This window comes from Trichoplusia ni, chromosome 4 (genome assembly GCF_003590095.1).
Source record: "Trichoplusia ni isolate ovarian cell line Hi5 chromosome 4, tn1, whole genome shotgun sequence".
Lineage (NCBI taxonomy): Eukaryota > Metazoa > Arthropoda > Insecta > Lepidoptera > Noctuidae > Trichoplusia > Trichoplusia ni.
The window spans coordinates 6,410,685-6,437,402 of NC_039481.1; the positions used below are offsets into that span (position 1 = coordinate 6,410,685).

Here is a 26,718-nt window from a genome sequence, read left to right on the forward strand (position 1 = left end):
TTACGTTAAAATAGCAAAAAGGATTTGATCTTTTTAAAGTTAAAGTGAAAGTCGTAATCATAAAAATAAGCTGAAAAAAAGAGAGTCAACCTTCCAATACCGTAATTTATCAAAATAAAAGATTAAGGTACGCGTCGTTGAAAACTTTTGTACAAAATATTTTTGACAACCAAGAGCTATATTTATCGTTAGTCTATATTGAAAAATGTTTTATGTAATTAACATAAAAATACCTAACATTGGCGTTAAATAATGTATTAATATAAAATCAAAATTACGTGCTACTTACTTTACGAAAACTTAATGTTAATTCGAAAATATTATTTGTTATAGTTCGTACTGTGGCCACCAGGAGGAGCTTTATTACTATTCGAAAAATATTCCGCAGTCTATACTTTAAAAAATCAAGAAGGCTGTATCGTAGTACCTTTGCCTAGTACAATTGATAGGAGCTGAAATAAATAAAAAACTATTTTCGTTCTTACTTACCTTACGTCAAAAAAGTGTTAGTGAACTAAATTTGGTGGTTTATTTCAAGATTTTTTCAGTAAATTGAGTATATGGTAGAAGAAAAGGTAGAACAATTGGGTAATTGCAATTTTATGTTGTGTCTTTAGTTTCTAAATCGCAACTTTTATATATTTTTTGCTTTGTCTTGTTTGGGATAATGACGCCATTTTGTCGCGCCGGCTGATCTTATGAATTATTATTTTGTGGATCTTCTTCTGTGGGTAGGGCAACTGTTGTAATTATTTATTATTGGTATACTTGCTTAGATTCAGAATTATATTTATCAGGTGTCATTGGAAGGAACTTAATTACATAAGCTCTAAAAATTTAAAAGGAAAATTGATTGATTTATGTATCGTATTAATATTGCGATAAAGAGGTATTATTTCTTACTTTGTAAGTATTTATTTCGTTCTCTATTTAAAGTTTCTATTCACACTTGCCCTATAATAACATCTTGCTTAGATTGGTCTTGGAATAAATCCCATAAACTAAAGTTTACTCCACATGAGTGTGGGTTTTCGTGACTCAAATTCATCTATGCTTATGATTAAAATTAGATTATATTGATCATACTTTGTCTTCCACTGTATATAGAAATGCCCCTAAAATCTACAGTCCATGACATACCAATGACAGTGCAGTAATGGTGTTGATTTCCTTCAGTTTGATATTAGGTACCATCAAGGATCTATTACATGTTATTGTATAATAATCAATGTTATTTGGAGTGCATCTTATAAGTGGTAGTTATTCACTTTAAAATTTCGTTGTCTCATTCTATGAAACATAATGCAAGATTGGATTTTTATTATCTTGGAATCCACAATTTTATTATTAGGCTAATAATTACAGTACAATAATATTTTCCAGAGGGTGCAATGACTAAACATATGTTGAAATAATGACTATATCAATGAAAGAACAAGATCAAATGCCAGGGGAGGTAAGCTACATCTTCTTTATATCTTTATGATATTACAAACTGCCTTTGCATATTTAATGTTTAGGGTCCAAATACTGCTTATTTACTAATTGATATTTTTCTGCAAATGCAATGTGCAATTTGCATTCTGTCTATCCGATAAAATCTAGCCTTAAAAGATAAGTTATTGCGTGCACTTTGCTGCACTCTAACTAGTGAATTAAACACTACCCAACATGTTATAATTTATTTTTTCAAGGTATAATTGAATACTGACACTTCTACTCTATTTATTTAGCTACTTAAAAGAGATCAATAATCACAGTGTCTTTTTGTATTGAGTACCCAGTTTTCAGCATAAAAATATGTGGCTAATAACAAATTTGAAACAACAAATAAAGACAATTAAATTAAATAAAGCAGTTGTAAATAAATTGTATGTGTTTGTAAAAAAAAGGGTTTTCCATTATTTTGTTTATAATTTTTTTAAATACAGTATAGATTGGTAATCTCTGTGGCATAGATTAAGTTCATTAACAAAATTTAAACCTAAAATTATTAACTTAATTGTGTATTGTTTAAGTTTACATTTCTGCTAGTACACACTTCATATGATATTACATTCTTCCATCAAACAGAATGTGTTGTATTTAGTGGCAGCAAATAACCAATTTAAATATCATTAGAGATATTCACATTTGTAGTTAAACTCCAATATGCAATATGTTCAAACTTAATTTATCAGTGTCATAATACAGACACTGTATTATTATTCTGATGAACCTCAATAATATGTTTGTATTTATGTTTACAATAAACTATGATTTGAGACACGTGGATTAGTGTCCTAGTAATTATATGTGTTTTTAGATGGCATTCCCCGAGGCCAAGTTAAAGGCACTGGAGGAGAAAATTTCACATCCTCGCTGGGTTGTGCCTGTGCTACCTGAACAGGAGCTAGAAGCACTTCTTGTTGCTGCTACTGAGCTAGCAGCAAAAGGTCAAGTACACAAATTCACATAATTATAGTAATCAATACCTTTTTTCAGTCTTAGAAGGATTCTCTATAATTAAGTCTGTGGGTAAAGTCTAAGTACATAACAGTTTTGGGGAATCCCCACAAGTTGTGATGTTTCTTTAGTAACATGTTTGATAAATTTAAGTTAAAATAAACTTCAAACTAGAGTCAACACTCTTGTTGATAATGTAATTTTATTAAGTTATAAGTAACTGGACTTATCTTGCTATCTTAATATGTTCTGTTTGTATGTATGATTTTTTGTAACAGCTGTTTATTTATTTACAAATCTTAATGCAGGTGAAGACGCAACCCACCCAGCTTGTCAGAGATTTTACAATGATGCTCTTACAGTGTCTTTTACAAAGATACTAACAGATGATGCAGTCTCTTCATGGAAAAACAATATACAGCAATGTGTACGATCAAATTGTGAAAAGCTTGTCAAACTATGTGCAATGAAACTTGATGACCCAAGATTTTTGCACTTATTATCTATGACATTCAATCCAAATAACAAGTAAGACTATAGAATTATTGTATATTTTATTGGATTAGAGTACTTTCCTATTTGCTTCTTGATTGTATTGCTAGTAGATTAATGTATCAATTACGTGAATAACTTAGGAAGATGAATATGATTAATGATGTAATTAGTAAATAAATAGTGTTGAATCATAATACAGTGTCAACTGTCTGTCATTGAGATGCATGTATTTGATGTTTTCAGATTTCACACATTCAATGCATCTAGAACTTGTGAAGGTCTATCAATTACATCTCCTGGTCAGGGCACCACTCAAGAGGCTGAAGTGTTTGCGAGGTCACAGGACCACCGTACGCCGAGAGGATGGCTGGTCCATCTTGTTAATGTGTATGTTCAGAACTTTTACAACATTATCAAAACTTAGCACAATATCATTTTTATAATTAATTCATTTTTGTACAGATTCGGTCAAGCAGGGGGTTTTGTCAAGATTCGCGAAAGATTTGAAACAATAATGGGGTTTCTGAAGACAGACTTAACAACCTCCATCAATTCAGAAGAAAAAGTATCCACTGAAATAATTGAGAAAGAAAGTGAAGACAGCAAATGTGATAAAGTCGACAGTCCAGAAATAAATGTTATTTCTGAGAGTGGCGAAGTAGGTATTATTAGTTAATTTAGGTTTGGAACAGTAGACGAACAATCATTGTCTCTTTCTACGTAATCTCATTAATTTTGTTGTTTTGTATTGTTTCCAGTATTCGAACCCGACGCGCAGTGAGCAACCATCCTCCTTGGAACAGTCTATGACTGGAGAAACTCGGGTAACAGCAGTTTGGCAGCTGCTGCGCCCCTTAGGACTGTGCCACGATCTCCTCACATCACACACTGTTACCACGTACCTGTTACCTGTTCTTGTGAGTATATACAATTCCTTCAAGCTATGATTTGGATCACACGTCAATTTTGAGAATTTTGTTGCTTTTAATATCACAGCAATATCTAAGAATCAGCAGCAAATACTTTAAACAATAGTCGTTCTCATAATACAATTTTCAGCCAAAAGAAGCGTCTATTCTCTAAATATGTATATGATTAATTCTTCGGCGCTATGTTCGCTCTTAAGTTTTTATTTAAATTCTACATAAAACAATTTTGTTTACAGGAATGTATCCCAACACTACTGGAAAGTTTAACTGATGAGGAACTGAAGAGAGAAGCACGCGGTAGTGAAAATAAGACTGACCCTGTATCTTGTTTAATTCGCGCGTGTAAATACGTCTCAGTGAAAACACCTCAACACCACAGTTTACTAAAATGTGAGTACAAAAGTATTATTAACTTTGTTTTTAACTAATTGTAGTTTTCCTTATGCGGGTACAATTTTAGTTATGAATTGTTGATAATCAAAATAGTTCATAAAGTAATTTTAAGTTTAGCATGAATGCATTATGTCTCCATTATGGAAGTCCTTCAAGCTGTGGTGTCGTCATGAAGATGTTAGTAGTTAGGGTCGGTAGCGTACCCTGTAGCTGCTAAGGGGCGTAGTCCTTGTAACCGCCCCTGTGCTGCTACATTGTACTTTACTGGTTCCCACATGTCTTCACTGAACATTCCTCGTGTAAGAAGATAAGAAGAAACAGTTTCTTAATGATCAAATTTTGGAAACACTAACTAACCAACAATTTCTTCATAAAAGTTCAAAATCACATGCAAACCTAGTTTAATCTAAACGGCGCTGTTGCTATGACATAAAGCTATGCGTTTTTATTTGTAAAGTTGATTGTGTATTTTTCAGCTCTTGAAATGTTTCGGTTAAAAATGATATTACGATTGCTACAAATGTCATCATTCAATGGAAAGATGTCAGCTTTAAATGAAATTAATCAACTTATCAGTACATTTGCCCAACAACCGAAGCCTGAGTGGCTTACGCCAGCTGTAATTACTGTAAGTGTTATTAAAATAGTATAAATAAAAAACTAGCTTAGGCGTTGTTCCGCCCGCTTTTATATTTTTATCACCGCATATGGCGCTGGCTATTCCATGGGAAACTTTAACTTTGCGCATGTAAATGGTATTTGAAAAGTCTATTTAGATAGCTGGTTTAACCAATATTTTTTCATTCTAGACATGGATCCGTGAAAACAAAGTTGTAGACATAGTTTTACGGGACTCACTTCACCAGCCGCAATATGTAGAAAGATTAGAAAAAATGCTCAGGTTTATGATCAAAGAAAATTCACTAACTCGAGATGACTTGGACGCCATATGGAAAGCCCAGCATGGCAAACACGAAGCAATCGTAAAGAACTTACACGACCTGTTAGCCAAACTGGCTTGGGACTTTACTCCCGATCAACTGGATCATCTGTTTGACTGCTTTACTGTAAGTTTACCATATTCTATTGATCTTTGAATTATTTTCGTCCTTTTGCATATAATTATCTTTATTGAGTTTTATACTTTTAGGCTAGTTGGGCAACGTCAAGCAAAAAACAAAGTGATAAACTATTAGAAGTGATAAGAAGGCTGGCAGAAGATGACAAGGATGGTGTAATGGCAAACAAGGTAGATGTTAATATTTTATAGTATTACAAATCAAATTTATCCCTACTACTATAATTGCGAAAGTAACTCTGTCTGTCTATTACGCTTTCACGTCTAAACCACTGAACTGATTTTAATGAAATTTGGTACAGAGATAGAGTTGACCTTGAGAAAGAACATAGGATAGTTTTTATCCCGGACTTTTGAAGACTTCTCTTGGAAACGCGATATAACCGACCTCGACGCGGACTTCTAAACAAAACTTTTATTTTTAGGTATTAGTGCTTTTTTGGAATTTGGCTCACTCTGATGAAGTTTGCACAGAAATAATGGATGTGGCGTTAGCTAATCTTATTAAAATTCTGGACTACAGTTGTAGTCAAGATCGTGACGCCCAGAAGACACTCTGGTTAGACAAGTAAGTCTATTGTAAAGTATTTTGATCTGTGTTAACCTAAAACTACCTAACCAATATGATTTTAGTATATTTGAAACTTAACCTCAATGTGTATATACTCAGGTGTGTAGAAGAACTCAAAACAAATGAAAAGTGGGTATTGCCAGCCCTAAAAGTGATGCGTGAGATTTGTTGCCTGTACGAAGCCGGCGGCGGGACCGGGCTGCGGCCTCACGTGACTCGTCAGGAACTCATAGACCGGCTTCAGACACAACACTCGCTCGTAATACTCGTAACCGACTCTCTAACACACTATATGGACGCTGTGCGGAACAAACTAACGGGTAGGGTTTACTTCTTGCAAACATGATTGTGTATGTGAGTGCTCTAAGGTTGGGAGATTAATGACTAGCTATAAAACTGTCTTTCTATTCTGTTTTTATCTCTAGCTGAGTTGAAAGTATTTAAACGTCGTCATTATGTTCCTTAATTCTTTCAGAGGAGGGTGAAATAGATTGGGATAATTGGCTGCCAGATGGCAGGTACCCTCATGCCGCTCAAGTTCATGAAAGACTAAGCTTCCTAAGGTTTTTATTGAAAGATGGACAATTATGGCTGTGCGCAGAACAGGTCAGTTCCCAACTTAGCTGTTCTATAATATGACAATAATATATTCGTTGTGTAATCCATACATTCACATTCTAGGCTAAACAGATCTGGGTATGTCTGGCAGAGAAACCAGCACACCTCGGTGATCGGGAAGCATGTTTTCGGTGGTTTAGCAAACTAATGGGAGAAGAACCTGACTTAGACCCAAATATTAATCTACACTTTTTTCGAAAAAATATTATGACCTTATCACCAAATTTACTAACCCACGCCGGTATCAAGTGTTTTGAAAGGTTCGAATTCTTTAATTATTATTTTTTTCTATAATTCATGTGATTAAAGCCTATAACTTAAAAAAGTTTTCTTTTTTAGATTTTTCAAGGCAGTAAACTCCAAAGAAGGCAAACTAAAAATGAAGAGACGAAGTTTTTTACTTAACGATGCTGATCTCATAGGATTAGATTATTTATGGAGGGTAAATATTTTAACTAAATTAATATTGGTATATATGCGTTAAGGGCAGGATCTGATACTGATCTCTTAATTGTTAATTTTGCAGGTAATAACAGAGTGCGACGACGAGATATCAGCGCGCGGCATCGAGTTGCTGCGCGAGGTGTGCACGTGCGTGGGCCCGCAGCTGTCGGCCGCGCACCACCACGAGGCCTTCCTCACGCACTGCTGCGCGCGCACGCAGCGCATGCAGAAGGACATGGAGGCGCATCAAGGTAACACTCCTTTGTTTACACACATCTACTCAATCCACCAGCAGCGTTTGGACATTCACAAGCCAGCATATCTGATTGGTCAGAGACTAGAGGCTGATTCAATAGCTCTTTTGTTTCAGATTCGTCGGAAGGATGTACGAGAATGTGTAGAGTGATTCGTGCCATACAAGAATATATAAATGAATGTGATAGAAGATTTTCGGCGGAGCGGCAGATTTTACCTATCTACAGGTCGGGTCGAGGGAGGCAGTGTACTATTATAGTCAGATTTAATTTTCAAACTGGCCAAAGACAAGTAGAAGATATAGAGCTTTACTCGCATTCGAATGACACGCTGCACTCGTTGCGTTCGACCATTCAGAGGAGGTCAGTGTCTGCGTTACCACTGCGACAGAAATAGAACCGCACTTATAAAGTAATCTTTAAACTTTATCTTTGTGTCGTTGCAGGCTCAAGAGTGCTTCAGAAAGTAATATAAAATTAGAACTATATGTAAATAAGTTGGAGCTGTTTGTCAACGGAGAGCTATTAGATTCTAGTCACGATAGAAAAATCCTATCGCAAATTCCGCTTCGTGACAAAACTGTGATTGTTGCTAAGGTAAATATTAGTTTAACAACAGAATTTTGAACATATTTGTGAAGATATTCTGTCTGCGTGCTCTAGCACCATTCTACATGTCATTATTATATTTTTATGATACCAGGTGTATGATGGGCAAGTGTGTGGCAGTGGCGGCTGTGGCTCGTCAAACGAGTCCAGCAGTGACTCTAGTACTTCCTCACCTCCGTTGTCACCGACACCGGAACACGCTTTACCTGGCGTTGTATGTATATCCTAATATAGTAAATTTTTGTTTATATTCTAAGGAATGGTTATCTAAGTTTTGTTTCATTTTTTTTCTAGCTTTTTGCACAAGGCTCGTGGTATTTACCGTTTATATTAGAATTGGAACACATTGGTATCACAAAAGGACACGGACCACTGACTGAAGCTGCGCATTTACTCTCACAAATCTGCCCTGCGCATAAACAAACTGTATGTACTAAATAATTAAGTATTTCATTCAAACTGCGTGCTCATAGAATTTCACATATAAATTATTGTTTTTCTGTCGCAGGTGGAGAAACTAACTGAAGCTTTGCTATGTCGAGAAGAATCTAAACTAAGAGACATGCTGTATGGACCAGCTCCACCCACAGTAGCCTATAATATTGAAGTAAGTAAAAATCTGAACTCTAAGCAAATGTTACTTCAAAGTAAGGTGTAAAATTAATGTATTCATTAATATTTAGGTATTATATAGCATGGTGATGCCGTCTTCGGACACAAAATTGGACCGCAGTCGCAGCTTCCAAATAGCGTGCGTCAAGAAAGCACCGCTCTTAGTGCAATGCTTGTCCGATAAAGATTTTTTAAAAGGCGCTGCGCCACACACGAGGAGGTAAGATACACTGCTTAACAATGATATTACATTTTCGCAACTGTTTGACAGGCACAGCTCAAATGCTCATATTTTATTTTAATCTTTCAGAGTCGGTTATTTAGCTCTAGTCAGGCTGGCCAAGTTGGCGTTATATACGTTAGGCCACCTTTTCGAAATACTCGCTCCAGACGGATCTGATACAAACGTAGATAAGGAATTTAGGTGAGTCTTCCTTTATTGAATAACTTATACAGTTTGTAATGTTGTTGAACACCAAGTTATCTAATACATTTCTGTTTTTGTTAGTAGAATGGACGTAACAATACTACGAGAAGCATTGCAAACGGTGCCTAATCACAGCTGTGAACTAATAGTGAAGGCTATTTCTGAAAAGCTGGCTAATACTTTAGGAGAACAGGTAACAATTTTTTTTTATAAGATCTTAGTATAATGTTATTGTTCTAAACTGTGTATTTTTTAAGGAGGCTTATACAGATTTTTTTAATTCCACAGGTTGTATTAAGTGGTGAAGACAGTGACTCTGTGTCAACGTTAGTCTGGTGGCGAGTTCCCACTACGGCCACGGTTCGAGCGCTATTTAGTCTCGCCTTTTCCGTAGCTCAGCCATCTGAGCACAGCGGCATCGTCCATCCCGATGATGTTACATGTAAGTAGTACTGTATATCATTAAGACACGTGTGCTCATGATGTGATGCTAAATTCTTAAGTATTTTACTATGTTGTTAGTGGTTCGTGAGTGTATGGAGGTAGTGACCATTTGCATGGCGCTGAGCGGCGGCCACTTGGAGACAAACTTGCTGAATGAGTCATGGTGGCAAGACACCGCATTGTTTTTGATGATTGACTGCCCGAACCCTCAAGTGAGTTTTTGTCACAGAATTTTGATATATGTTTAACGTGATGTATTTTTTTATCAGTGAAGTCTTATAATTCCACGTGGTGCGTGTCAGGTGCGCGTGTCGTGCGCGGAGCAGCTGCTGGCGATGTGCGCGTGGGGCGGCGGCGGCGGCGCGCGCGCGGCGCTGGGCGCGCTGGGGGGCGCGGCGCCGCGCGCTGCCGCCGCCGCGCGCCTCGCCCGCCACGCGCGCCACGCGCAGCAGTTCCTGCAGCTGCTGTGCCGCCTCGTGGCGCTGGCCGGGCCCACCGCGCGCACGCTCGAAGATTTAGCGCTAGAGGTACATGATTCGCTCAATCGATTTTCACCATATAAAATTTGACAGACATCAGTATGTTTCATAAATTGAATAATGTATCCAGGTGGCTTGGCTGCGAGCTGTACGCGCCAACCCCGCCTCTTTAGACGACACTTTATTCGAGGGTCATCTCAATCTCACGAAGGAACTTTTTGCACACGTGCCTGCACAAGTCAAATTCCAGTACGGCGCGCATCCTGATCACAAGGATTCAGGATTGATCAAGGTTAGTATCTGTGGCTGTAATAATTGAAAATGGATCTTCAAACGATACTAAAGCCTAAAATATAATTTTCAAGTTATTTTTGTGCCTTTGTGCGCGATGAACTCACTAGATCCATTTTCACGTAACATTTACGGCAAAAGCAAAGGCAAAATCTGCCTCCCATGAATGTAATAATTCTTGCATCGCGCAGGAAGTGACGACGGAGTTCCTATGGCCGTACTCGTGGGCGTGGTGCAGCATGTCGAGCGGCGAGGCGGGGGCGGGGGGCGCGGCTGGGGGCGCGGGGGCGGGGGGTGAGCCCGCGCCGCCGCTGTGCCGCACGCCGGGCGCGGCCGCCGCCGCCACCGACCTGCTGCTGGCGCTCGTGCACGGCTGCGTGCCCAACATGGCCGCGCTCGCCACGCTGCTCGACCACATGTTCTATAGCGGTCAGACACTTAATTAACTAATAAGTTTAACTTCTAACAACTCTGACATTTCATAGCCTATATTATTAAAAAAAAATGCTTTCCTTGTATTATTATTCATCAAAAGGTATTTGTTATGTTCAGACAAGAGCATGCCGCTGTCGGAGTGGGAGTACATGCCGTGCGTGGGCCCGCGGCCGCCGGCGGGGCTGGTGGGGCTGAAGAACGCGGGCGCCACGTGCTACATGAACTCTGTGCTGCAGCAGCTGTACTGCGTGCGCGCCGTGCGGGACGCGCTGCTCACCGTGCAGGGTTACTACTGCCCACTTCTATAAATCATTATGAGCAACTCCAACTGCAACTCATTGCAGCATTGTTTTTCTAAACATTAAATTTACATATACCACAGCTTCCTGTAATTAAAGCAAATAGCGCCGTTACTCGATAATTTTCTTTTGTCATGTAAACCTTACGTAAGTGTTGTTGTTTTAGGTGCCGCAACTGACCCTAATGAAGATTTTTCAGGAGAGAGCCATCATCATAGCATAGTCGAGAATAACATTGAGGTAGATACTAGTTAATAAAGTTTCAAGTTTCTCTATACATTAACTTGTCATTGCGCTTTCTTCATTATTCGTTTTTATTTTCAGAACAACTCAGATTACAATATAACAATTTTGAAACAAGTACAAGCAATATTTGCTCATTTGCACTACAGTAAACTTCAATATTATATTCCTAGAGGACTATGGGCGCATTTTAGGTATGAAAACTTTCACCATTATTGTCTATGGAATAAAAAGGAAATAAAAGTAACATGATCTTATAATTTTAAGGTTACAAGGAGAACCCGTGAATTTACGAGAACAACAAGACGCTGTAGAGTTTTTCATGTCATTGGTTGAATCTTTAGACGAAGCGTTAAAGTCTTTGGGTCAGGAGCAGCTCATGGCGAAAACTATGGGTGGAACATACTCTGACCAGAAAATTTGTAAAGGATGTCCTCATAGGTAAATACAAACATTACATTTCTGTATTTCTTAATTTTTTCTTAACATAAATTCAATTAGAGCTTTAAAACTACTGCAGCATTTCATTTGACATCGTTTCTGTCATAATTTCATTGTTACAGGTACTGCAAGGAAGAGCCTTTCAGTGTAGTATCTTTAGATATCAGGAACATGTCGCGATTGCAAGAGTCGTTAGAGGCCTACGTGCGCGGGGAACTATTAGAGGGTGCTGATGCCTACCACTGTGATAAGTGCAACAAAAAGGTAAACCTTGTATAATATAGGTAATAATATCATTAATTAATATTCAGAAAGAAACTAATTCGAGTTCGGTGCGAATGTCTAGGTTTATTTAGAGTATGCACCTGTAGAGGAACATCATATATTGTAGAGTCGAAGTGATTAATATCCGCTAGCAAAGTTTTGCCGTCGTACTTAAGTTCTAGACGTAAAGATACAAATAACTGAAATACCTAAACCTTATTTATTATTATTATGTTATTTTCCTTTCAGGTGGTGACAGTTAAGCGGTTATGTCTAAACAAATTACCTCCAGTTTTAGTTATTCAATTAAAGAGATTTGAATATGACTTTGAAAAAGTATGTGCTATAAAATTCAATGACTATTTTGAATTTCCTCGAGACTTGGATGTAGAACCTTATACAGGTAAAGTGCAACACTATGTCTTCAAAGTCGAACAATAATATCTAAAAATAAATGTCCCCAGTAATTTCAATAATCATTTGTTTTAGCGTGGGGTCTGGCTCGGGCCGAAGGTGACGCGTCGTTATGGGAAGGTGGCGAGGAAAAGGCACAGGAAACGCATTACCAACTCAGTGGTATCGTCGTACACTCAGGACAGGCATCCGGTGGCCACTACTACTCATATGTTTTGCTCAGGTATTCAACCTTATTAAGTATCTTATTGCATATTCAAAAGTCTTGATTCAGGCTGGTAAGCTGCTACGAAGGAAAAAAAATAAGATAAAAAATAACATGTAAAATGTTTCGTACATAGAGACAACGGTAGCGAGACAGGTCGGTGGGTGAAGCTGGACGACGGCGACGTGTCGGAGTGCGGCATGCACGACGACGAGGAGATGAAGGCGCAGTGCTTCGGCGGCGAGTACATGGGCGAAGTAAGTGCAGACGATATCACGAGCTCCACGCTGCATTACACTTACCATCACCCCCTTATTCATAAATACCTATCGTAATAATTACTTTTGTAATACAATGTTCAATCGCGTGCGAGCTTTGGTGCCACGAGACATGGTAACTCGTAAATACATATCAGTCGTATTAACAGTTACAGGTGTATTGTCTCGAGACACCCAAGCGAAATAAACAATCAGCTTAATAAGACATTTTATTTATTAGAAATTATGAATGAGGGGGTTAAAGCACAATATGTTGTGCTTGTGACATGGTGACTTTTGTCATGTTGTAGGTATTCGATCCGATGTTAAAGAGGGTGTCATACAAGCGGCAGAAGAGGTGGTGGAACGCGTACATGCTGTTCTACACGAGGAAGGATACTATAGAAAATCAGTCAGTTTTAGAACAATCTATGAAAAATTTAACAATGAAGTAAGTTAGAAAGCTTGTCTAAATTTATTAATACTGATTAATATATAAATAGCTACAGTGTTATTGTTTACTTTTTCCCAGAGAAAACATTATACCCAGGCCTATTTGGCAGTCAGTACGTCGCAGTAACATTGCATTTTCACACAACCAAGATCAGTTTAGTCTTGAGCACTTCAACTTCATGAAGAAGCTCTGCTGTATGCGACTGCAAATGTTACCTGGATCTCAAAGCGCTGTTTGGGTAAGGACACCACTCGTTTCTTATGAATACAATATTATGTCTTTAGGTTTGTTGCCATATTAACTTTGCAATTATTTTGTTTAGGGACCGGAACACGAAGAAATGTCGATGTTAGCGGTACAACTAGCCACAAAGTTCTTATTCCAAGTCGGATTCCGGACAAAGAAAACACTTCGCGGCCCCGCCTCTGACTGGTAAGTAACGTTAAAGAAAAACAATACTAAAAAGCAGAACGAAAATTTTTCATGTAAAAATGTTTTTATTTCAGGCACGACATATTATGTCAACACTTGAGATGCTCACAAATGGTTAGAGCGTGGTTTGCAACAGATCTCTTCAAACATCCACACAGGTAAAGTACCTACGTGTCTGTTTCTGGTCGCTATTTACATAAATTTATTTGATGCACATTATAATCTTTTAATTGTAATATTTTGCATTACAGACTTTGCGACTACCTATTATCGTGTCCTACGGCTGAAGTGCGAGTAGTGTTTATGAAAATTATTGTCTTTTTGGCACATTTCTCAGTTCAAGATCCTCCAGGTAAAATATTCATTATAATTAAATTTTTATTGTTGACATTCTCAAGATGTTTATGAAATGTAAAGTTGATTTTATAATTAGCTTTGATTGACAGTTAATACCGCCATGGTTGTTTGTGTGTGCAGTGAGCAACGGTTTCGGCACGTGGTGTTCCCGCGAGGAGGCGGGCTCGCTGTCGGACCAGCTGCTGTGCAGCGCGCGCGCGCTGGCCGTGCCGCCGCACACGGACGCGCACACGCACCGACACCTGCCGCTGCTGTTCAACCTCTTCCACACCTACGCCTGCCTCGGACTCAGCGAGAAGCACCAGCTGCTGCGGGTGAGTTCCACTACCGCTACTTATACAAATTACAGACTGAGAGTCAAGTCCGACAGTATTAGATGTACTTTGGGCTGATTCATTGTCATGATAATCGGGTTATTGATGTGAATCACCGTTTTGTTGTGATCTTGGTTAGTAATAAGTTAATATCCATTGATAAGGGTAGTTGTATTTAGTAGCAGATCTGATCACTTTTCAATAGTGGCCAGTTGCGTGGGTGGGTATCCACATGGGACACTACTGCACCTCGCGGCTTTAGAAAATACATGACATAGTCAAGTTTTTTTTTGTGCCGGCTTTCTATATTATTTACTAAATTAAGAATTAAGTACATATACGTTTTCTTTTTCAGTTGAAACTCCTAGACATCGTATTAGCTGTTTGTATGGATGAGTCCAACACGTCAATGGGCAAATATCAGTACCCAGAGTCAGCTAAAATTCATCAGGTAATATGCAACAACAACATGTTTCCTTTGTTTTTGCCTCTTGTACTCCAAAGAGCTATTTTTAAGGCATCCATATAGCAAGGAATGAAAATGCTGAGTGTATAGTATCGTGGTGCGTGTGTGCAGGTGGTGTGCGCGCTGGTCCGCTGCTGCGACGTGAGCGCGCGCTGCCAGTCGGCGGGCGCGGGCGAGGGCGCGGCGCCGCTGCCCAACCCCTTCGCCGAGCACGCCGCGCACGCCGCGCACGCGCGCCCCGCGCTGTCGCCCGCCGCCGCCGACGTGCTCTACAACAGGACCGGGTGAGCACTACCAAGATAGCCACGAACCAGACCACGGTGGGCTCAAAACAGACTTTAAAAAAGTGCCCAAATTAAAATTAATTTGATCAATTAGGAATAAACATAAATTTAGCAATTAATTGTAAAAGTCACCTTTTTACTTTTGACTGTTATAGTCTCGATATTTCACGAACTTTACTTTTTAAATTTCAGAACTTATATGAAGAAATTAACCGAAGAATGTTGCGGGTGCGATGAGGGCATCAGACTGCTGCAGTTCCTGTGCTGGGAGCATGCGGGCTGGTCGCGCATAGCGTTGGCCGAGCTCCTGTGGCAGATGGCGTACGCGTATTGTCACGAGCTACGCCGACACTCCGACGCGCTCACCGCGCTACTGCTGCTGGAGGACAGCTGGCAGACGCACCGCATACATAACGTTATTAAAGTAACTTATTAAAACAAGATACATGATTCGAACAAGCCAAGGAGGAAATTAAAAAAAACCGTTATTTATTTCTAATTAATTCAACAACGAGTCGAAGCTTATTCAATCAAGTATCTGCTTTGTTAGATTCTTATTTCTTTTAAACAATTTCCTTTAGTTACTATATTATTATGGGAAAAATCTATGTATGGTGAAGAGTTATTGTCAATTTTTAATAAATTTTGGTGACTTAGCCCAGATTATAACTCAGATCGCTGGTCTAAGTTGCATGTTCTGTTGCTTGCTTAAATGTTCCCAATTAACTTAATGTTATTTGAAATTATGTAGCAAAACTCATCTTTATTACTTAGTAGGTAGTGGTTTCGTAGAACTTATATTGTTGTGATTATGAGCTAGGAGATTGTAAAACGTGCGTGTTGTGTCGGCAGGGCGTGCAGGGCGTGTCGGAGGAGCGGCCGGGGCTGCTGGAGACGGCGGCGCGCGCGCGCGGGCACTACCAGAAGCGCGCCTACGCCTGCGTCAAGCTGCTCGTGGGCGTCATGTGTCGCGCGCCCGCCGCCGTGCGCGCCGTGCACGCGCAGCACGACAGCCGCCGCCGCTGGCGCACGCTGCTCACCTGGCTGCAGGACGAGCTCGACCGCGTAACTACACACTCCTACTGCATGCGCCACGCTACTGCACTCGCCCACAGAGAAAGGATTTCATTCATAAAAAAAGAAGAGCATAAGCGCTATTACCATAAAGTAGTTCATTAACAGTAGAGTGCAAACATATTATTTTAATTTTATACATCGTGTTCTCTCTTATTTGAAATTGATTAATGGAAATGCTTTCAGAAGTATGGCCCCGGCGGTTACGGCTCGTACGGCACGTGGTCTCCACCAGGAACTTCGAACGAGACGTCTAGTGGGTACTTTTTAGAGCGCAGCAATTCTGCAAGAAAAACTCTCGAAAAGTAAGTTCCGTGTACATTTTATTTAAATATTACTCTATTTTTAGGTTAGATTAGAATATACTTTATTGTACACCATGGAATTGCAGCATTGATTCATACACACATTTTCAATGATGTTTTTTTTATGATCTTCTAATGCATTCAATTCAACACTAATCATGTATTGTTTGACCTCCGCAGAGCTTACCAGCTGTGCCCCGAAGAAGAAGACGAGGAGGAAGAAGAGAGTCGCGAGGGCGCGTCGGGCTCGGGGTCGGGCGACGCCGCGGACGACAGCGTGGACGAGGACGAGGCGGGCGAGGACGACGCGGCCGCGCGGCGCCTGGCGCTGGCGCCCGCCGCGCCGCCCGCGCCCGCGCCGCCGCCGCAGCCGCCGCAGCCGCCGCGCGACCCGCTGCCGCCGCTGTGAGCGCCCGCGCCCGCGCTACACTTATTTATCTAACTTACATGTTCCGCTTTAAAAGTACCATAGTATTTATTATTCGCTGCTAAGATACGTCGTAGTGCTCTCTCGGTACTCGAATTTAATTGACGTGTTCGCGAAGGTTCGATTGTCGCGTGCCGCGGGTCGGTCGCAGTGCGAGTCGCGCGGTGTCGCCGCTCGGCCACGTCGACATGTCGGAGGAGAGCGGGTCACATTTAAATAGTCGGACGTTGAATCCCCGAGTTGGCTCGGAGTTTAATTTGGTCCCCAAATATTTTATTGTTTTAAGTTCACTGGCATGATGTGAAGCAATCTCCTTTAGAAATAAGTTTGTTTATCTGTGCAAAATATCCATAAATGAGTTGTGAATTTGTAACGTATTCAATTGTGCAGCCGATTTTGTAAGCATTGATATATGAAATGAACAATTTGAAGTAAAGCTTTTATTACAATAGTTCATCTGATGCATTTTAATATAGTGATAAACAACATTTTTTACTCTTAGTTTGAAAATTGACATGCATTGAAAATAACTTACACAGTACATATTTCTTAGGGTCGTATTACAAAATGTAAAGCTAGGTGCTATCTGTAGAGTCGCGTGGTTAATTTAGATTGTGCTCGTTCGCTTATTAATTGTTTTGTTGGTTGAAATGTTGGTTAGCTTTGATGTTTCAAGATAATAACATTTTAAAATATATAAAGCAGTGCTATTTTATTAACATTCTAGAACCGTTGCTGCATTTTATATTGAACATTATTATTATATAATAATTTGAAATTTTACAACAATTAATAAGTTTCTAGTGTATAGGTGATACATTTAAATAAATCTGTGTTACTAATTAGAGAGAAGGAATACAGAGCTAAAACAATATCGCTTACGAATGTGTGCTGAATATGCGTGTACAATAAAATATATTTATAAAGTGAAACGTACGTTTTTAATCACGTGATTCACAGCGAATTATTTATTTTAATGAAAACGACGATTGAAAAGTAGTCTGTGTCGCAAATACGTTAATATTTCCATATTCACTACACGCGTAGTTATATTATGTGGAATATTACAATATGTCTATTTTGTAACATTGAAATGGTTTCCGGTCAATTAAACTTAATGAAAACGCATCCGATGTTGTGATCAAACTAAAACATTTGGCATAGCTCAAATAATACCCCAACAATTATTGTTAATAAAGTCGTCAATGTTTAGGGACCGAGTTCAGCGACCTCTGCATCACTTTTAAATGTTGTTAACTATTATGGCATATTTAAAGAAGTCATTTAATAATAGATAATATTATAGAAGATCTTTACAAAAGGAGTCATGTTTTAAAAATAATTCTGAACCAACATTTATAAGTGAAGTAAGACTTGAATAAAATGTACATAGTATAAACAAACACAAATAATCTAGGCCAGAGAACACGTATTGGCCTAACTCTGACTATGTAAACAATATTTAATATTTCAGTTTTTTATTTGCTAGATGTATTATTATAATAAAATAAACTTAGTTTTAATTCAGTGAAAAGTGTAGATATAGGTATTAACGACTAGTCTAACAGGAAAATGTTGCCACTATGTCAATGTTCTGCTTTGTAATATAATGTTATTTATTTTTATATTTCACGACGGTTGTATAATATTTTCCTTTTTTTCTAGTGGTAAAATTGTTGTAACATTCAGGCTATCAGGCGTTGCAGACGCTGTGCCAGCCCGCAGTGCGCCGCCTCAGGCCGCACGCCCAATAGTCACTTGTAGCCATTAACGATTGCACTTTGCATTCTAGTATTTTACAAATATAAAACCACCGTGATATTCTGTGAGTATTTATTTTTCATGTTACTTTAATCATAAATGAGCCTTCAAATTTGGTCACGGACCATGTGCCTTATTTTAATTTTATTTGCTCAATGCTTGCACCTGATAGTCTGTATATTGATCTATTAACAAGTTTTTAATTTAAATGACTTATTTACATTCATTTTGCATGTAAACATATTAAATAATATTAATAACGCAAGTATTTTTAAATGTGATAAGAATAGAAAATAAATTTTATTGCTTACTGAAACACCAAGCAATGTTTACATGCTGAAGTGAATGATTTCAAGTCGTGTTTTATTTTGGCTTTAAAATTATAAGAGTCGCTTTATATCATGGTTTTATAAGAAAAAATATTAACACCCAAAATCACAAGTTGTAATGATTGATATAGTACAGAATAGCATTGTGAATAATTAGATACCTGGTTGATAAAACGCCGATTGTTGTTAATGTTATTACCAAAGATGGAGTTATAGATAGAGGGGAATGTGGTGGCCCTTAATAGCTTAATAATTGAAATGTTTTGTATCTTTTATAAAATGCAAAGTTAACGATATTATGTTGAAACGACATAAAATGTGATTGATCTTAGATAGGTGAACCGCTATAAATCGTGTTTTGAAACCAAATTATTAAAAAAAATACTGATAAATAATCACATGTGGCTGGTGTATGATTCTCGAAGTGAGTTTCGAAACCTTGTAAATATCATCAACCGGAAGTATGTCAAACTCAACATGAAATTCACAATATTTTATATTCATGAAATTCGTAAATAGATCTTAAATACTTCAAAGCAGTGTGTTCCCAAACAAATGCTCCCAAAATGCTCTGTTAAAATATTGAACATTTTGTAACAAAGCATGTTAATTACCTTGACTTAAATATTTATTTTTGCAGATATTTACGTTGGGAATAATCACTGTATTACAAGTCATGCAAAATTCACCCAAACCATGTAAAATTTGTATTGATAGAATTATTATAAGATCAGTTGAGTTTTGTATAACATTTCTATGGCAAATATAACGAAATGGCATTTGACAATTATACAAGAATGCTCAAAAAGCATTCATGCAGATATTATACTATTCAAATCAAGAAATAAATTCATAAAATCTATATTGTGTTTTACTTTATCACGATACATGCATTCACAGAGCTGCTACTTGTGATGTTTGTTGGCTTTTGGGGAGAGGGCTTATGCCCAATTGTAATCATCGTAAATCTGACCTTGATTAGGATATTGTTAATATCTCAACTATTTTAAGGAGAAGACATTGATCTCTTTTCTAACTTTATATATATTCTGAAAACAATAGGATTCAAATGAAACAAAAACGAACCATAAAAATATGGCAATCGTGATCTTATCATAATTATGGAATGTAACAACTTGCGTATGCCTTTTTGTGTCAACAATTTTGACCTGTGCCCTAAGACATAATACTCACTGTAGATAAGTTATGATTGCGTATTAATTGTAATCATTTACATCCACTTCACGGTAAGAAGTATTTGAGTAAGGCCGTTACCATCTAAATCGGTTTTAAAGGAAATAATTGCGATGGATAAATACGTGAGCATAAAAGATATTGAGGAAGCAGCTCTTCAAATATTGCCAAAACCGGCGCGGGACTACTATAAAAGTGGAGCTACCGATGAACAGACTTTGGTTGAAAACAAACTAGCATTTCAAAGGTGCGTATTAGAAAGCATTCGCAAAGTGCGAGATCTCCATTGTCTTCATCCTAAATGTTCATATTTTAATTCTTGTATTGCCAACAGCTTTCTCTTATGGTGTAATAGTCAAGTCTGAAAAAAAAAACTTTCACCAGTCATCAGCTGATTACAATTTTGTATGTTGTGGGTGCATTAAGTTTAATGTTGCCTGTTCTTTGATTACATTTGTTCAATACCATGCATCGCAGAAGAAGAAACATGACACGTAGTATTTTCTGGCAGTCTTTCATGTAATTTTTTATTTATCATAACTGCATTGTTATTATTTTTTATGTATTCATGGGGCAGGTTGCGTATTCGTCCAAAGTGCTTAATTGGAGTTGGAAATTGCGATCTCCGGACATCAGCACTGGGACTGGAAGTATCCTTGCCTGTTGGCATATCGCCAACTGCAATGCAGAGGATGGCTCATCCTGATGGGGAATTAGCTAATGCTAGAGGTAAGTAGATAACACTTAAATAATTTCTAATGTATTAATCTAAGCATATAATTAATATAAAACTTAAACATATTGAAGTAATATTCGTGTGTTTTGTGTTGTTTTAGCTGCCCAAGCGGAACGCACAATTTTCACCTTGAGTACGATAGCCACCAGCTCCATAGAAGAAGTAGCTGAAGCAGCACCTGACGCTATTAAATGGTTTCAACTGTACATTTATAATGATCGGTGAGTAGGTCCTAAACCAAATGTATTTTTTTTAATGGATAGCAATTATGGCTTCAACTAATAATTTATTTATTTTATTTTTAGAGAAGTGACTAAGAATCTAGTTTCAAGAGCTGAGAAGGCTGGATTTAAGGCTATCGCTCTAACTGTGGATACGCCATTGTTTGGTATAAGGCGAGCAGATGTGCGCAATAAGTTTACACTACCACCGCATTTGAGGTATCGAAACCAAGACGAATATAATTCCCAAACGATTCGCACGACATACCACATTTTTCCATACTAATTATTTTTTTATCCTTCGTAACAGGTTAGCAAACTTTGAAGGTATTTTATCAACTAAAATTCAAAGTACAGGAAGTGGCAGTGGTTTAAACACCTACGTTGAGAACTTATTTGATAAAACTCTGACTTGGGATGAAGTTAAATGGTTGAGAAGGTAAGATTTGTGTATTCGGCCACTACTCACATAAACAATTATAGTTACCTACGAGTATATGTATAGATACTGATGAAAACCTTTTTTAACAGCATTACCACGCTACCGATAATAGCTAAAGGTATCTTACGCGCAGATGATGCAATTAAAGCCGTTGAGGCAGGTTGTTCTGCAATTTTGGTATCAAACCATGGAGCGAGACAACTGGATGGTGTTCCTGCTACCGTAAGTTTGAGTAACGTTATAAGTTTGAAAACTTCAAATCTTTGAAATGAATTCTTATCTCAGGCATGTATTTCAGATTGAAGCATTGCCCGAAATTGTAGAAGCAGTAAGACCTTACAATGTAGAGGTATATTTAGATGGCGGAGTCTCAACCGGAACTGATGTTTACAAAGCCTTGGCTCTTGGCGCCAGAATGGTAAGCATTATCTTTTACAATCTATGTATTAGTTTCATAATACTTTTATGTTAGAAACCTCCGTACGTTGTTGTCTGAGTTAATTTTACGTTTGCCGAGGCTTACCATCTCCTGAAATGTTTTAGTAGTGTTTTAGTAATATATTTTACTCTCGATTAGTATATCACGACAGTTTTTGTAATATTTTTAATTTATAGTGTACTCGAAGAGATTCATTAGTAATGGTAAAATGTGTCTCCCTAGGTTTTCGTTGGACGTCCTGCTCTTTGGGGCCTAAGTGTTGGAGGGCAGGCTGGTGTTCAGAGGATGCTAAATATATTCCGTACTGAACTGGAATATACGTTCCAAATTGCAGGTACTTATAAAATAGTATCCTACCATTTCAAAAATATCACATATTATAGAGTAAATCCCAAAAGTCCAATTCAACCTCCAACAAAACTCAACCTTTAACATTTATATACATTTTAAATAAAAATAAGTATGTACCCACCCCCTATAGGTTTCATGTTACATAGGTACGTAACTAAGATGTAGAACTATAAAAAAATCTATGACCTCTATAGGTAAAAGCTGCAGAACGTCTCTGGTCATAACTATCAAAATAAGCTAAAACATATAATTGACTAAGCTTATCTGGTTCTTTTCTTATTTTTTAGGATGTTTACAGCAAATTTATTATTGATAAATAAGACGTGGTATGTCAAGGCCAAGGGGACAGGCCACCATAGATAAGTTATCTTTAAAATGTGACTCCTATGTTATTTTATGATTGTAGGTATCAGAAAAAATGGCCAAATGCAACATGACAATACAATTCTTTAGTTATCTTCTTCTTTCTTTAGTTTTCTACGGTTCTAAAGTTATGTTGCTCAGTAGTTTTACCTATTGAATTGTGAATATAGCTTTACCAAAGCCAATGTCTGCACACAATTTAACGATGTATTTTTACGGCTAATAGCGAGACATGATTTATTCTGACAGTAAAATAGCTTTATTTGATCATTTAGATTTCAAATTCAAATCACTAATTTAAATATTTATTTTTTCTAGGAACCCCGACTGTTGCTGACATCACAAAGGATATGGTTCGCCATGAATCTATGTATTGTAAATTATAAGTTGTACTTGCCTAGTTGATCTACTCCAATAATGTTACCATGTATTAATTACATCATTGCCATTATGGTGTTAATAACAAGACGGAGTACATGTTTACTTTACTGCATCTAATTGTTTTGAGAACCCTTAAAGTAATACATATTATTATGTAACTTGTGAGTTATATAGTAAGTATGTACTCGTTACTGATTCGTGTACATAGTGATAATAATACATTTGTTGTAAAATAAAACAATATATTATAATCAATTTATTTTATAATTAATTTCCTGTATAGATTATAGAGAACTGCGGGTGTCATATAACTTTCCTGTGGCCACATAGCTCTAGAAATTTTCTGAAAATACAATGGTTACTTGGAACAATATTTCTTAACTGTATATTTCATTTATGTTAGTTTTGAATGCATGAAACCTACCTTAAAATCGCAACCGTACAAATTAATACCTAGTTTAAGCTTTCTTATTGTTTTCTTCAAATGCTCATCTTTCTCTAGTTTGCACTTCAACGAGATGGTATTATTACAAGTGTTACACGCGTTTGACATCGCAACGCTTATATCTTCAACATCTTCGTCTTCATTTGAGCTCGAACCTACCGTTTCATCCTCAGACTTGTGGGAACACTCATTTAACAAGATTGCATCTCTTTTGCGCATGTAATTGGTAAAGCTATAGTTGCAGGTCTTGTCTTGTTTCGAAGTTTGAACTAAAGAATGTTCTTTAGTTTCGTCTTCGTTACTTTTAGGTCGGAATATATTTTTTACAGTTTTTACCAAGGTCGTGCACGATTCATTGATAACTTCGAAAAATCGTCCACTAATAGACCGACGTTTAATTTCTGTAACGGCACTGCTCCTCTCCAAACGTTTCTTGTTTTCTCTACGTCTTTTCATCTCATATCGTAGTTTCTGCTTGCGATACATTGAGCTTTGACGGGATTCTTCAAAACTTTCTGTTTTGGGCGTAGACGCAAAGTAAGGTTTAAAATCGTTTGTTTCTATTGTACTGTTGTTACTTCCTTGGATAAGTATCGAAGTTTGATAAACGCTGTCATTCTTTAAGTTATTTTTAGAAGGATTTTTTGTTCTATCGAAGGTCCGATACGTTTTGTCAGGCGTATTGAATTTAGTGGTCTCTAGCGGTTTAGTAAGATCTTGGTTCCGCAAGAATGAAAATGATAATTCTTTAGTCTGGTCATAGCGCAGAGTATTATTTTTAATTATTTTCGTGTTATTGCCTAAACAAGAAGGCTTACTTACTATTCTAGTATTATTAGTTCGTGTTGTATTGTAGAATATGGTTCGAGTGATCTGTTGGTTGGTTGTTTGATTTTCGGCATTCATTTTAAGAGAAAATATTTCTTGTGCCTTTTTGAAGTCGTTTTGAGCGCCACTTTGATAAATTTCATGTATAACGTTTTTGAAAAGTCTGGTGGTATCTGTACTGCATTCTGAAATATAGTTTTGCTTCTCTTGACTTATAGTCCCGACCAAAGGTTCATCGGGTTTATTAGTTTTGTTCTTAAACAACACCTTTGTGCCTCCACATCCTGTAAAAATGTATGAGATCCTTATTGAACTATTCTCTGTATATATTAGGACTTAATGTATTCATCACACATACCTTTAACTTTAGATGTATGATGCAAAATTATTGTGGCCCATTGTCCTAACTGTAAAAATGGTTAAAGCTTAGCGTATGTACCTGCTGTAAATACGTATCTCGTCGTGTCATACGTAAAACAATGATCCTACGTACCTTTGACTGCGGTCCATATAAATGCAAGAAATCTCGCAGCTGTTCACAAATGTCAGTTCCAGCAATAAGTGCTACTGCTTCGGGAGAACTCTCCGTTACTATTGCAAGGAGCTGCAGGCAGACGTCAAGTTGTAGAAAATCTCTGAAAGTATGCATAATGATTAACCACTTACATATTCTGCACCTACACTCAATAATACGTGCAACGGTTAAGTTACTATACCTTTGAAACAAGGCTAGTCCTTTACACTCAAGGAAGAGGCTTATATTACGGCAGTGGTTCTGTAGCAAGCTCTGTAGAACTAGAAGCACCTCGACATTTCTTTTGCTGCATTTCTGCACACACTGGAATATTACATAAATAATGACATGTGTTGGTATCTACTTGTTTTAAGGTAAATAACCTACCTACTATGTTAACTGACTGTTAAAGATGGATGTTAAACTTTGAAAAGAAACTGCCTAACTTTAGCGAAGTAGAGAATCCTAAAAAGATTTAGTACCAACTGTTTTTTTCGCAATCTATATTTTCTCATTTTGTAAATAATTGAAAACTAGAACTCATGCGTAGTCCGCAATAGAACGATGATAAAAGTTGAATTTTTATGTTGAATCATACCAATGGAACCAGGTGTGTACAGTAACTTTGATTCGCTTCAATGCCGCGACACGTTTCGGCAAGACATCGGCATAAAGCTCGCCAGGCATCTTGATTCTGTAAATTCAGCATGGAGGAATTAGGACGCTACATGGTGAGGAGTAGGCCACAGTTGTCAGTTGAAATCTCGTATTATAAAGTGAGCCACGCTATGTTAAAAGTATGCAAATATCGGAATACCTTCAAGCTGTTATTGTAGCTATACAACGTCAGTCGTTGTCTGACTCGTGAACTGTAAAATTGCGGTACAGTAGGCTGTACCGTACGGTGATATCCTTTCCAAGGCAAATTATTGGATTAGTTCAGAATATTGTAGGGAAGCCTTTAAAGGGTAAAAATGTTTTAGAGAGTTGTAATAAGTAAATTTTATCTACCATCATAGAACTTGTAAACAGGTCGCAGAGACTCGCCAGACATCCGCTGCTTCTCATCATGTTTCTGGCATACACAACCATGCTCTTTCTCTTTACGCTATCTTCTTCATTCACGTAAAGTAGAGCCGATAGAAAATTGAATATAATTGTAGTTTTCTTTTGAGGGCAGTCTGCTAATATTTTGCAAACTTGGTCATATAGCGGGCTGAATGTGACGACCGCTTCTATGTTGGGATCCTACAGAGGATTGGAAAACAAGTAAATAAATTAAATTATTTGCAAATCGACTTCAAAAATGGTATTTCACATTTTGCATTCAAGGTACAATTATAATAAATTATGATATGGAAAGCAGGATACAAATATTATTACTATGTTTGGAGTGCCAAGAGGTAAAACAAATACAATAAATTATCCCACCGTACATCAAGCATTAAGTAAGCTGATAGAATCGATAATAATTTAACTTGCATGTCGACATCTCTTATTGTATTGAATACTTCCAAGACACCTGGTAAATTAAAAGATTTTCCATTTTTTATCGAAGATATGACATCCTGAAAATTAATGTTCAATTAATAGCGTAAAACGTAGGCCGCTGATTAATGACTTAGATAAAGTGTGGCTTCACCTTTATCATTAAACAAATATATTGATTATTCTTCCAATCCTTCATCATTACTAAAGATAAAGATTTAGAGTTTCCGCGTACCTACAGTAACTCTATAAGCTAGCACTTTGCTTACTGATAATGACAATTTAAACATTCAAAACTTGCCGCCAAATATGTTTTTTTTTTATTTGTTAAAAAAGATAGGAGAGACAACTAAAAAACATTATTTTTAATATTAGTTAAATTATGTCAATCAATAATTAAAAACTTTATTTATTTTAATTAAACAACTGATTTCGTTTCTGTACCATGTTTTATCGCATGATTTTT

The 26,718-nt window shown here is 37.4% G+C and overlaps 4 protein-coding genes across 4 annotated transcripts; 3 read left to right on the plus strand and 1 right to left on the minus strand.

The window, feature by feature from the left end:
• Nucleotides 1-383: 383 nt before the first annotated feature.
• On the plus strand, nt 384-15,800 carry LOC113492721 (probable ubiquitin carboxyl-terminal hydrolase FAF-X). Its single transcript, XM_026870339.1, has 47 exons — nt 384-588; nt 1,384-1,456; nt 2,306-2,435; nt 2,754-2,973; nt 3,184-3,327; nt 3,403-3,598; nt 3,699-3,857; nt 4,106-4,259; nt 4,739-4,890; nt 5,072-5,329; nt 5,413-5,511; nt 5,766-5,908; nt 6,011-6,231; nt 6,387-6,517; nt 6,593-6,789; nt 6,869-6,971; nt 7,056-7,224; nt 7,344-7,590; nt 7,674-7,824; nt 7,931-8,050; nt 8,131-8,262; nt 8,345-8,443; nt 8,520-8,668; nt 8,759-8,872; nt 8,960-9,068; nt 9,164-9,317; nt 9,398-9,531; nt 9,622-9,846; nt 9,929-10,090; nt 10,281-10,518; nt 10,642-10,809; nt 10,990-11,063; nt 11,148-11,260; nt 11,334-11,507; nt 11,630-11,771; nt 12,021-12,174; nt 12,261-12,408; nt 12,527-12,647; nt 12,959-13,098; nt 13,180-13,339; nt 13,424-13,533; nt 13,608-13,691; nt 13,785-13,885; nt 14,011-14,204; nt 14,560-14,655; nt 14,782-14,954; nt 15,147-15,800. The coding sequence occupies exons 2-47, from the start codon at nt 1,415-1,417 to the stop codon at nt 15,388-15,390; spliced, it is 6,948 nt and encodes a 2,315-aa protein (XP_026726140.1). The 5' UTR covers nt 384-588; nt 1,384-1,414; the 3' UTR covers nt 15,391-15,800.
• LOC113493011 (probable ubiquitin carboxyl-terminal hydrolase FAF-X) lies at nt 15,549-17,162 on the plus strand. Its single transcript, XM_026870780.1, has 5 exons — nt 15,549-15,563; nt 15,807-16,019; nt 16,215-16,333; nt 16,514-16,664; nt 17,151-17,162. The coding sequence occupies exons 1-5, from the start codon at nt 15,549-15,551 to the stop codon at nt 17,160-17,162; spliced, it is 510 nt and encodes a 169-aa protein (XP_026726581.1).
• Nucleotides 16,710-23,232, plus strand: LOC113492723 (hydroxyacid oxidase 1). The gene is made up of 9 exons (XM_026870341.1): nt 16,710-20,291; nt 20,622-20,773; nt 20,881-21,001; nt 21,086-21,220; nt 21,312-21,440; nt 21,533-21,665; nt 21,742-21,861; nt 22,105-22,216; nt 22,915-23,232. The coding sequence occupies exons 1-9, from the start codon at nt 20,158-20,160 to the stop codon at nt 22,980-22,982; spliced, it is 1,104 nt and encodes a 367-aa protein (XP_026726142.1). The 5' UTR covers nt 16,710-20,157; the 3' UTR covers nt 22,983-23,232.
• LOC113492722 lies at nt 23,223-26,548 on the minus strand. Its single transcript, XM_026870340.1, has 9 exons — nt 26,407-26,548; nt 26,201-26,332; nt 25,776-26,012; nt 25,363-25,458; nt 24,967-25,088; nt 24,744-24,885; nt 24,609-24,657; nt 23,402-24,534; nt 23,223-23,320 (listed from the first exon to the last, which is right to left on the minus strand). Exons 1-9 carry the CDS (start codon nt 26,452-26,454, stop codon nt 23,234-23,236), a joined length of 2,046 nt encoding a protein of 681 aa, XP_026726141.1. The 5' UTR covers nt 26,455-26,548; the 3' UTR covers nt 23,223-23,233.
• Between the last annotated feature and the right edge of the window lie 170 nt (nt 26,549-26,718).